The following is a 12,300-nucleotide window of genomic DNA, read 5'->3' as shown; positions in this document are numbered from 1 at the left end:
TTGCTGATGCGACTCTTAGTAGCTCCCATCTTTATGAAGTCTCACCTGTAACCTAAACGTTGTCACAAGGAAAACTCCAGGCACAGATGACTTCACTGTTAAGCGTTTAGATATGTTTCAGAAAGAACACAGTCTGTTAGAAACTCTTCCACAGAAGAACAACAACAACGAAAAAGGCTCACGTTCCGTCTTGTTTTATGAGGCAGCATAACCTTGACGCCCGAACCTGACAAGGACGTTGCAAAGAAAAAGCAAGGAAAGGAAGGAGAGAGGGAGAGAAAGAAGGATGGTTACAGGGCGGTGTTTCTCTTGAAAATCCCAAGGAGTCCTAAACAAAGGATGAACAGGCTGGATTTCATAATATTGAGTCCCATTAGATTATGAGCAAATTGGGTTGGGTTCAGGAATGCAGGTTTGTATATTTAAAAAATCAATCAGTATAATTCACCACATTAATGAAGAGACAAACCATATGATCTTGATAAACAGAAAAATGATTTGTACAGTTGAACACCCATTCATGATTAAGAGAGCTTTTAGCAAACTAGGGGTAGAAAGGAACCTCCTTCATTTAATCAACTGAGAACTCTATGGCAAATATCCTGCTTCACTGGGAGGTATCGGCCGCTCTGTCCCCGAGGTGAGGTTGAAACAAGACTGGCTGCTCACCACGTCAGTTGTCCCTGCACCACAGAGCCTGGCCAGAAAAGGAGATTTAAAGATGTAAGTCTTGAAAATCCAGAAATAAAACTGTCATCATTTGCAGAGATACGGTTATATATGAAGAAAATCCAGAGAAATCCATAAGCAAGCTATCAAAAGTAGTTAGTAACTACTAACTAGCAAGGTTGCTGGCCGCACGCTCAACGTTCAAGACTTGATTCTATTTCTAATTACCAGGAAAAGTCAATCATGATCCCTTACCTTATATATTATAGCCTTTCAGACACTGAAATGATGTAGAAATTGACCAAAGATACCTGAGACAGACAGCTGTAAAGTACTGTTGAAGAAAACCTGGAGGTGTCTGGCACGTTTGTGGATTGGAAGCTTCAAGGTATCCGTTCTTACCTAAATGGTGGATTCGGTGCAATTCCAGCTGAAATCCAAGCAGGGAGTTTTTGTGGAAGTTGACAGGCTTGGTCTGGAATGTATTTGAAAGTGCAAAGGGCCAAGAATAGCAGAGACCGTCTTGAAGACTTTGAACAACTTTGGAGGACGGTGTGGACGCAGGGCACCGGGGCGGGATGAGGCGCCTACAGGCAGACCCGCTCGTGCAGGGTTTCTCGTCGAGCGATGAACGACGTGGCGCAGCACAAGGAGGAAGGGCGCTGTGGTCCATGGTGGTTCTGGGTCAGCTAGATACACACAGGGGAGCAATCGTGAACCCTCATCCACAACGTGTCCTGAAATCTGAGACAGCACGCATAGGAAACCCCACGAAACTACTAGGAGGTAACGAAGGAGGACAGCCACCGGTGTTAGAAGCCCCCCGGCGGGGAGAGACCGTAGTGACCTGGGGAGCCTGGCATCACGGGCACATCGCTGCGTGCTTTTCTCTGTCACTCTTCAATTTAAATGTTTTTTTTTTTTTTTTTTTTTAAGATTTTATTCATTTATTAGAGAGAGCATGAGTAGGGAGTAGGGGCAGAGAAAGAGGGAGAAGCAGCCTCCCCGCCGAGCGGGGAGCCCGATGCGGGACTCGATCCCAGGACCCTGGGATCATGAGCTGAGCTGAAGGCAGGCGTTTAACGACTGAGCCACCCAGGCGCCCCTAAAAGGTTGCTTTTTAAATAAAACAAAAGACCAGTTTGCCACCAGCAGACCCACACTGAAAGGAGTTTTAAAGACTGTCCTTTTGGCAAAGGGAGAGTGATCCTAGACGGGAGATCCTGAGGTGCAGGGAAAGTGCAAATACAGTAGTCGTCTGAGAAACTGACTGTATTGAAGAAAATAACGTCTGTAGGGCTTAAAAAGAAACAGAATTAGCGTATCACGGAGGAGGATTCAGAAGGAACGCAGGAGACTGCTACGTTTGGATTTGGGTCTAGCGAGCTGCAGTTCCTTATCCAGGCCTGTGTATAGCATCCAACAAATGGCGGGGCGCGGGGCTGGAGGGGGCAGTTAGGATTCAGAAGAGCCCCCGGTCAGTGCAGAAGAAGGCAAGGAAGTAGGGGGACGGCGGGGGGCTCTGCGTGGCGGGCAGACAGCGGGGAAGCGGGCTGAAATGAGCGCACACAGGCAGTGTTCAGGGCGCTCACGGGAGGGCAGGCCTCCCCGCCGGCAGTCTGGCCGAGGCAGGACAGCGGTTGGGGCCCCGTCGCTCCTGGGGCGGCCGTGATCCAGCTCGGGCAACCGAGCGGCTATGCCGTGTTTTTGCTGCCTTGCAGCGCACGGAAGGAGGGCCCCGCGGGCCCCTCGCTGGGGTGGGGACCCTGAGGGGTGTTGAGCTCACGAGCGCAGCCGGGTTTAACCTTAGACTATCGCCCAGTGTAACTCAGCGCTTAAGAGAAAATAGGAGCGTCTCAGCAGAAGCAGCTCTTGATAAACATCACCGATTCAGAATGTTAAAAAAGGAGACGACAAGGATGGTTAGCATTCTAGAAACACAAGGGAACCTCCGCAACTTGGTCAGGGGCTTCCACAAACACTGGTCTGCTGATGGCGTGCTGCACACGTCACTGGGACTCAGGAGCACCTGGTGATGGGTAGTGGGAGGGGAGAGACCCATCACAATGACGTGACTGTGTTCTAGAACATTCCGAATAATTTCCGAAGATGAATTATCGGAACTGTTAAGAGAGCTCAGCATGTTTGGGGGATCAAAGTCGACACACAAAATACTGCATCTCTACAGACCAGCAGCAGGCTCTGAAAAATGAAATGTTAACTAGCCGTCATCAGCGTAGGCTTACAGTATGTGAAATACCAGCTTCTAAATCCAATTCCGGATGCACTGTTTTGGGGGGAGGCCTGTCCCGCGTCAGTGGGGTGGAGCGCCGTTTGCCCTGGGCCTGGCCTGTCTCCTGTACCACTGGCCCCTCCCTCAAATCCCAGCGCGGGGGGGACCCATGCCCCCACGTCAGGACCGCCTGCCCGGCCTGGACTCCAGGCCCAGCCCTGCCTGTGTGCCCTCCTGCCTGCAGCCCCTTAGTCTGTCACTCACCTTGGCCAAACCCCAAGCTTGGAACACCTGACCTTTCGCTGGCCTGCACCTGCAGCTGCGCCCGGTGGGCTGGGGAGAAGCCACGGGCTGGCTGGTTGCACGTCAACTGGGAGGCCCCGCACTCCCCGGCGGACACTTAATTCTGCCTGGTGGTTTCATCCTTCCTTCCGCTTGCGCTCAGCCAGCCTGCTGCATCTCGCCGTCTTCACTCCCCTGGGGATGCTCCCTGACGTCACCCACTGAAGCAGAAGAGAGGTTCTGCCTTGCTGCCCATCGACTGTCTCCCGCCGTTCCCATGAACGAGCCACCGTGCACCCCTGTAAGGCTGGCCCACCTGCCCCCCGCCCCCCGCCGCCCTGGGCCCCGTGCACAGACAGGCCCTGGGGAGATGGATGGGGTGAGCTCTGGGTGCTTAGTGGCTGCGGGCAGTGGAAACAGGAATGCATGGAAGCCGTGGGTCCGGTGTGGGCAGGGGGGGCGGCAGCCAGCAGCGGGGTGAGGGCAGCAGGGCCTGGGGCTGTGACAGCCTTCCTGCCCTGGCCCCTGGGACCGATCCAGGCCTTCCCTGAATCTGGCACACACATCGTCAGACAGATGCTGGGTTTTATCTGAGGCCATCAGAGTCCAACAGCCATGCCACTGTGGGTGCTCACGACTTGGCCATCAGTGCCAGCTGGGTCCAGTGGTCCCCGATGAGGAAAATGACACATCTATTGAAGGCCAAGCTTGCCTCCGTGATGGCAAGAGCCCTGTCCCGGTCTCATGCCTCAGCCCAGCAGGAAGACGGAGGGCGATAAGCCCTGTGTAAGGAGCAGCCTCTTCCTTACAGGCGGCCCTGGAGAATGGGGGTCTGAGGTCAAAGGGGCCTTCATGGTGCACTTGCCCTCCGGACAGAGTGGGCGGTGCTCACCATCGGCTCCCGGGTGGTCTCCCCCGGGGCACGGCTTCCTGCTTGACTTGGCACGAGAGGCTGGAGAAGGCAGAGGCCAGGGTGCATCTTTCCTGTTTCCCACACCCCATCCCAACAGCGGTCCCGTTGGAGGCCCTGGGTTCTTCTCCCACCCTCTGCCCTCGCTGGCACTGGTCTTGGGGACTATCCACACCTCCTGATTTAAGAGATGTGCATTTGACCTTGAATTCAAGTCCAACCCCAAGCTGCTGGAGACGCTCCATTGTGCTCCTCCCCCGTGACCCCCTCGTGGACCTCCGGTGACCCCAGTCTGCCTCTTCTGCCCAGAGGTAAATGGGCTTCTCCTGAGCTCCAGACCCAGCAGTTGAAGCATGGGGTGCAGGTCACAGTCAGGCACAGATCAGAGCAAAGCCAGAAACCCACGCTTGCTCGGTGACGGCGTGGGGCGTGCGCCTTTGCCCTGAAGTTGTCATCTGCTACTGTTTATCAAGCCTCAGAGCCGTGAATGGTGCAGGGTGCTCGCCCTGCGTAGTCTCCCCGAATCCCGGCTGTGACTTGAGCCAGGTTTGCATTCACATCGGCTCCGTGTGCCCAGAGAGGTGAGGCAGCTCCGACAGCATCTCAGCATCTCGGCCTTCTGCCTGCTCCGCACGCCTTCCCAGCGTGATCCCGCCGGTGGGTCTCCGCGCCCCCAGTGGCGTGGAGTGGTTTGTGCGCGCTCTGGGCTCAGCGTGTCCGGTGGGCGTGTGGCTCGGCGGGAGCACTGTTGGCATGGTCTCCCTGAGAGCGGTTTCCCTCTCCCACTCTCCCCCACGTGGATGATGCTGGGAACTTCTGAGGCTGCCGCTCACCCCGGGCGGGGTAGGCTCAGAGCTCAGACACCCCCGGCCCCCCACATTCTCACTTTCAGAAGGGCTTGTCCCCACGTCCCCGAGGCACAGCCGTTTGAAGTCACTGGTCTGGATTCCGTTTTCCAGACTGTGCCAGGCAGAGGGTAGAAAGGCCCCAGCACAAGACAGGAGCTGGAGGGAACTTTCTTCCTCTGTGTCCTTGGTGGCTACCCCAGGACCATGCTCCCTGGTCATGCTCCCTGGTCATGCTCCCTGGTCATGCTCCCACCATGACCGTGCTCCCTCCCTCCATGACCGTGCTCCCATGACCGTGCTCCCTGGTCGTGCGCCCACCATGACCGTGCTCCTCCCATGACCATGCTCCCATGACCGTGCTCCTCCCACGACCGTGCTCCCATGGCCGTGCTCCCACCATGACCGTGCTCCCACCATGACCGTGCTCCCATGGCTGTGCTCTTACATGACTGTGCTCGTCCCATGGCCATGCTCCCATGGCTGTGCTCCTACCATGGCTGTGCTCCCATGACCATGCTTCTCCCATGACCGTGCTCCTCCCATGGCCCATGGCCGTGCTCCCTCCATGGCTGTGCTCCTCCCATGACCGTGCTCCCATGACCATGCTCCTCCCATGACCGTGCTCCTCCCATGACCGTGCTCCCTGGTCGTGCTCCCACCATGACCGTGCTCCTCCCATGACTGTGCTCCTCCCATGACCATGCTCCCTGGTCGTGCTCCTACCATGACCGTGCTCCTCCCATGACCATGCTCCTCCCATGACCGTGCTCCTCCCATGACCGTGCTCCCTGGTCGTGCTCCCACCATGACCGTGCTCCTCCCATGACTGTGCTCCTCCCATGACCATGCTCCCATGACCATGCTCCTCCCATGACCGTGCTCCTCCCATGACCGTGCTCCTCCCATGACCGTGCTCCCATGGCCGTGCTCCCACCATGACCGTGCTCCCATGGCCGTGCTCCCATGGCTGTGCTCTTACATGACTGTGCTCGTCCCATGGCCATGCTCCCATGACCGTGCTCCTCCCATGACCGTGCTCCCATGGCCGTGCTCCCATGGCTGTGCTCTTACATGACTGTGCTCGTCCCATGGCCATGCTCCCATGGCTGTGCTCCTACCATGGCTGTGCTCCCATGACCGTGCTTGTCCCATAGCCGTGCTCCCATGACCGTGCTCCTCCCATGACCGTGCTCCCATGACCATGCTCCTCCCATGGCTGTGCTCCTCCCATGACCGTGCTCCCACCATGACCGTGCTCCCATGACCATGCTCCCATGGCCGTGCTCCCACCATGATCGTGCTCCTCCCATGAGGGTGCTCCCATGGTGGTCATGCCCCCATGGCTGCAAACTTCCATGAGGTCGGCATCGTGAGGTGTCCTAAGTGCATTCAGTCGTGGCCGCCGTCACTGCACACCCCACCCTTCCCCTACTGAGGCTGGCACTGCGGTGGCGCCCGCGGGTCTGGGGCCTGGCTGAGGGGCAGCGTTTGGGCCTGGGGGATGTGTGGGTGGGCTTGCTCTCTCTCCTCGTAGAATCAAGCGCTGCTTGCTGTCCTGGGTGCAGCACAAGCCCGGGAGGCTCTGAGTGCCAGGGCCCATGCCCCGGGGGTACGGTGGTGACACCAGCTGGCACTGTGGCGCCCAGCACAGGAGTGATACGCATTCACCACTGGGCCCGGTCTGGGGCCCATGACGTGGGTATTGCTTTTCTTGAAGAGGCCCCACAAAACCTGGAATTGCCCTTCACCTCGTCACCAGCTCCCACATGTCTCGGAACCAGTGGCTGAGTGACTGAGCGGGAAGGGGTCCAGTCATGGGACCAGAATGTGGGCAGTGGGTCTGGTTTTCAGCTCGTTTCCTATGCACTGCGCCTGGGACCCTTCTGGTTCCTGACCCTCCCAAATAAGCCGTACTTGTTATAAGGCTAAGCTGAAACCCCCAGAGCTGGGGGACGCTTCCTTGTGGGGGACAGACACTGGCCTCCGTCCCGGGCAGGCCCCTGCTTCCCTCCGGGCCCTGCCTGTCACAAGAAATGGACCCTCTCGAGACCCCTGCCCTGCTCTTGCTGGCCCACGTGATACGGTTTAAACACCCCTTCAGGTCACTCTGTCTGACCATGTCCTGCCCGGCCCTGCTCGGGCCATCCAGGCTGTCTGGAGGAGGTGAGCTGCAGTTCCAGCCCTCACCCCTGGCTGCTGGCCCTGTTCCCTAGCAAGGACCTCCGGGTGTAACCACGGAGGGGCCCTGACCGGCCGCCAGGCCGAGTGGGTGTGGGTCAGGCCTCTCCCCGGATCCCAGGCTCTCTGCGCCTGCCCCAGGCCGAGGCATGCCTCAGTGAGGACCTCATGCTGGCCGGCGGGCCTGGGGCAGCTCCAGGAATCCCCCTGGGCCAGACCCGGCTTATCACAGCGAAGCAGCTCCATCCTCCTTGCTGGCCTCCTCCAGCCCTTTGCCGCGTCTCTGATTGGTGGGTTTGCAAGAATGATCTCAGTGCCGTGGGTGTAGCGGACTTCGGGCCCATGGCTGCTGATGACAGGGAAAGCCTGTGTTTGCTCCCTTTGCAGTTTGTCACAAACCTTGCAGATGGATCTCGAGAGTAAAATTTGCTTTCCTCTCGTGCTTCTCTCTCGAGCCAGGACCAGGCCCCCAGAGGCCCAGGGGACTGCCCAAGTGCTCCCCGCCCTGCCTCAGCCCTCTCTCCTCCCGCTCAGCAGCGAGGCTGGGGCATCATTTCGCCAGAGCCTTGCAGCTTAACGGGGTACGAAGGTGGGTCATGGAGGACCCTATGGTTCTCAGCCAGGGGTGATTCTGACCCCCCGTGGGACATGGGCCAACATCTGAAGATCTTTTTGGTTGTTACAACTGGGGAAGGGGGTGCTACTGGCATCTAGTGGGGGGAGGCAGGACCCAGGACCTGTGGGGACAGGAGTTGGAGTGAGGAAGGAGGGAAGAGGGAGGATGTGGGGAGGAGTGGGGGGAGGAAGAAAATCCCGAAGGCCCTCACTTCTCCAGTAAGGCCAGGTGTTTCTCAGAGCACGGTTGGCTTCCCATCTGCATGGCGTCCGTTCTTTGCCTTGGCCAGGAGTTGGGGCAGGGGGCAGATGGGAGAAGGGACACCCTGGCCTAAGGGGTCTCCCACCCTGATGTCTGCATGCAGTGTCCACTGGAGGAGTGGGCACTGGATGGGCTTTCTGTGGATGCTCAGGGTACAAGACATGCCTGTCCCTCGGGGCCTTGCTCAAGCCCATGCCCTGGGCACCTCCTCACTGACCACCCCTCTGGGACGGCCTGGTCATCCTACAGCCTGGGCCCTCCTCTGGGCCGAGGCCCCAGGAAGCAGAGCATGTGGTGGATGGTGGGGGTTCAGCTCGGATCAGGAGAGGCTGGGGGACAGCCTGGCAGAGCTGAGGATGTGGATGGGTCAGCCCCACACGCAGGGCTAACACTGGTCCGGGAGATGGAGGAAGACGTGTGGACATGACGTGGATGACCCAGCAGGGCCACACAAAAGCAGGGGAGTGCCTGCGGACAGCAGCTACCCGCTGGGCAGGGGTGTGGCGTCGGGGGCCGACTGGCCGTGACCTGCACTGCCCAGCACCTTGGTGTGTGGGCTCGGCTCCTGCACACTCAGACCTTCTCCCGCAAGGCTCAGTGTGCTAGCAGAGTGGAAAGCAACATCCTGATAGTCCATGTGAACCCCATCCCCGTTCGGCCAGAGAGCAGAGAGGGTCTGTCTGTCCGTCTGTGCTCTGCCTCAGCTTGGCTTGCCCACTCTACCTCCTTTGGTGCGTGCAAGTTCCTTGTCTCCTCTTGGCCTCGGTGCTCGTCTGTGTTGTAGGGTATCCAGCGTCTCCTGGAGATGAGACTCCCATGGGGCAGGAACAGCAGGGACCGAGGCTGTATCTCTTGGCTGGCCCATCAGGGGAGGGGGCAGCACTGCACTTCGTCCCTTTACGGGTCATGGGAATAGTGACTGTTTAATGTGGTGTTTCCCAGGTCCCCTCTGCTGCAAGTTATTCTTTTCTTTTTTATTATAGAAAAGGATTTTGTAGAAAAGTACTTTAAAACTGTGTAAACATTTCATGCTTCCTCGAACTTCCACTTTTTTATTCATTTATCTGCATTTGAACTCAGGAACTAGTTTTTCTTTTTAACAGAATGTGATCTGTCACTCTCCGTGAGCCCCATCAAGCTGGCTCCCAAGCGTGTTGACAGCCCCTGGGCTCCTGGTTGGCTTCCTGGCCGCCTGGTGTGTCGGAGTCTTCCAGAAGCACCTGATGCTTCCCTGCCAGACTGAAATCTTCCATCTCTGCAGGGAGTCCTGCTCACTTTTAGTGGAAGATGGTATTCAGAAACCAAGATGTGAACGCTGCGGGTGCTCAGGACCCTTGCACAGCCATGTGTGTGTGTCCACGCCGACACACCCGCTCGCTCACCTGCCTTTATGTACTTTTATCTGCTGCTGAGTTTCCCAGGCCAGCGAGTTGTCAGCCTCCTCCCTCGTCGAGTGGTCCCCATTTTCAGTTCTTCGATGCACAGAACTCCTCACTTGATCCCTGCCAGGATTCCGTGGCCCTTAGGAAGCATCCTCCCTGGGCCTGTCATTGGGTGGATGGCGCTGCCAGGGGCCCACCAGGGAATCTGGGCTGATGGCAAAAGTCCGAACAGAATTTGTCACTGAGGCGCTCTGAACAGATTTCTGAAAGAGTTGCTGGTGTTTGCTGTGTTCTTTATAAGAGCAAAAAGCTGAAAAGCCCTCTCTGTGTCCAAAATGATTCTGTGAACCCTGGCTTGGTTGGGCATCTGCTGCAGACCTCTAGACTCCCGACTGAGGGTCCAGGGGCAGAGGGGGATGGCAGGAATTCTCCAGCCTGAAGTGCGTGGAGGTGAGAGGAGTGAGTGTTTTAGTGAACGAGCTGGGATTTGGCTCCGGGGCTACGCCGCAGAGAAGAGTGCACTCCAGACTCTGGGGTGGCTGGGACTTCCTGCCTTCTGGAGTTATGAGGAGCCCCCAACTCTTCACTCCACAAGACAGCCTCATCCCGTGCCCTCGCTCCTGGGCCAGCAGGGCCTTCTTGGACTTGCCGTGGAGCAGGGAAAGAGGCAGGGAGAAGCAAGTCCTATCTGAACACCCAGCAATCCAGGGTTCACGTGCCCTTTCTCCCTGTGCTGCCGGAGAGGCACCCTATCTTCCTCCACCTGGACGTGGTTAGTCAGAAGGAAAACCATGCCCACTGTGGCCCATTTCCTTTGTCAAGGCACTTGCCCGACCCCAGGGCCAAGTCTGCCCCTGCGAATGTGCGGCCACCATTTGCTCATCTGACTGCTGGTGCTCTAACCTTTAGAGCCCCAGCCCTTTCTTTGGTCCTGGATTCAGCTGTGGAACAGCCTGGCTAGAGCCTCAAGTGCAGAAGGAACGTCTCTTGGGAGGGCCAGATAGAGGGGCAGCATTAAATCCCCAAACTCATGGCTGACCAAGGCTTTGTCCCATCCTGCAGGGCTGAGGAGGCCCAGGGGCTGAGCTGCAGGGGCTGGGCAGTCTCTGCAAGAGGCCAGGGGCAGAATTATGCCACCGGCCACAGGGGTTCTCACCACTAAACCACTTGCCTTGAAAGGAAAGGTGCCCTCTGCTCTAGGAGCAAGAGAACATGGGAGGGCATGCTGGGCAATGAAACAAGGGTGCTTGGGGTTCAGGAAGGGGGTTCTCACTGGGCGTCAAGGCCCCTCAAGACAGGCCGTCAGCCTTCATTCGCTCCAACCTCGAGGTTGCTGGCTGATTCTCCCCATCTTCCTGCACAGGTGGTTCAGCCCTCATGTGCCCGGACATCTCTTCCCACTGATGTCCTTTCTCAACCTGAACTTCCTGGTTCCTCATGCTTCCTGGGCTAAGGAGTCCCCCAGTTAATTTCTGCCTCATTGACGGGTATTTCTTTTTGTGGTCTGCAAATACCCTCTCAAGGGTCAAAAGGGCCTTGTATTCTGTGGTGGTGATGGTAGACTAAAATCCAGTGAAATGTACAGTATGTGAATTATATCACAAATAAAACTGTGATAGTTTTTCTTTTTTTAAGTGGGCTCCACGCCCAGTGTGGAGCCCAACACGGGGCCTGAACCCATGACCCTGAGATCAAGACCTGAGCTCATATCAAGAGTCAGATGCCCAGCCTACTGAGCCACCCAGGCGCCCCAAGCTGTAAATTTTTTTTAAAAGGCCTTATCATTTCTAATTACAATAAATAAGTTAATGATAACAGCATAACTCTTTGGCACTTTACTGTTCTTTCTGTTACTCCTTTGGTCTTCAGATAAATGAGCGTAGAAGAGAGCTCAGACACCATCATCATCTCTTTGCTGATAAGGAAGTGGTGTGACAGTCACGCTAGGGAGTGCTAGGGCTAAGACGGCCCACGGATTTTGACTTTGGCTCTTCCTATGTGCTCACCATCAGCTGACCTTTGATGATTTCACACTGGTCACCATCCTGGTCTAACTTGGTCATTTTCAAGATTGATTAGTCTGCGTCCCTTGACCTTTTCATTGTTTTTCTCCGACCCTCTTTCATGGACCTCTCTTTAGGACAGCACTGTGGTGGTCAACCTCTCAGATGACCCCATTGACCCATGCATCTTGGTTTTGTCATCTTCCCACCTTGCATCAGGTCCAGTTCAAGTGGCCAGTGGAATATGGCAGAGCTGGTGGAGTTGACTTCTGAGGCTGAGCTATAAAAGGTGCTGCAGCTTCGTCTTGGTCTCTTGGGTCGCTCACTCTGAAGGATGTCTGTCATCGCTGGGACACTCAGGAAGCCCCACGGAGAGGCCACTTGGAGAGACGCTGAGTTCTGTGGCCAAGAGCACCAACCTGCCAGCTCACTGATGGAGCCACCTGGGAAGGAATCCTGCTGCCCCAGCCACACCTTCAGACGAGACTGCCGACCCAGCCGATGTGAGCCCACAGCTGCACAAGAGAGCCCAAGCAAGGATGCCCCGTCAAGTCCTTTCTGAGAAAGGGGGTCTGGGTCCCACTTATGTAGTTGAGCAGTGCTGTTGCCTGCAGCAATATGGAAAATAAACCTGCACTAATGGACTGAGTGACGGAGCGAGATTTGTGGGGGGAGCTCTGAGGGCAGTTCTGCCCGTGTCTCGTAAGGAAAGGCATGAGGGGAGACAGAAGCTCCCCACGGAGGGCTGATCAGCGAGACACCCTCTGTGTTTGAAAATATCTTTCTGATTCGTGATGGCAAACAGTGCTAAAAATAAGAAATGGGAGGGATGTGGGCCATTTGGGGAATCAGGACAGACTGTGGGGCCAGCCTCCAAAGTGGCATCAGTGATGGTGTTCATGCCCTCGTGGTGTTCAT

General features: G+C 56.7%; 1 protein-coding gene across 2 annotated transcripts in view; it reads left to right on the top strand.

The window, feature by feature from the left end:
• BANP (BTG3 associated nuclear protein) overlaps positions 1 to 12,046 on the top strand; it is a 131,761-nt gene extending 119,715 nt beyond the window's left edge. The window contains exon 10 of one of the 2 annotated variants that reach the window (XM_064581180.1): positions 11,602 to 12,046. Coding sequence is in view for 1 of the 2 variants with exons in the window: in XM_064581174.1 (XP_064437244.1) it covers positions 11,602 to 11,655 (54 nt within the window). In the remaining variant the exon portion in view is untranslated. The remainder of the gene's footprint in view (positions 1 to 11,601) is intronic. The other variant, XM_064581174.1, reaches the window with a different exon arrangement.
• Positions 12,047 to 12,300: the final 254 nt, after the last annotated feature.

The sequence above is a fragment of the Mirounga angustirostris genome, unplaced genomic scaffold, assembly GCF_029215605.1.
Source record: "Mirounga angustirostris isolate CCGP_5_RB_7025 unplaced genomic scaffold, mMirAng1.0.hap1 SCAF_16, whole genome shotgun sequence".
In the NCBI taxonomy this organism is placed as follows: Eukaryota; Metazoa; Chordata; class Mammalia; order Carnivora; family Phocidae; genus Mirounga; species Mirounga angustirostris.
The sequence above is the reverse complement of the archived record's forward strand: the minus strand, read 5'-3'. Positions and strand labels throughout refer to the sequence as shown.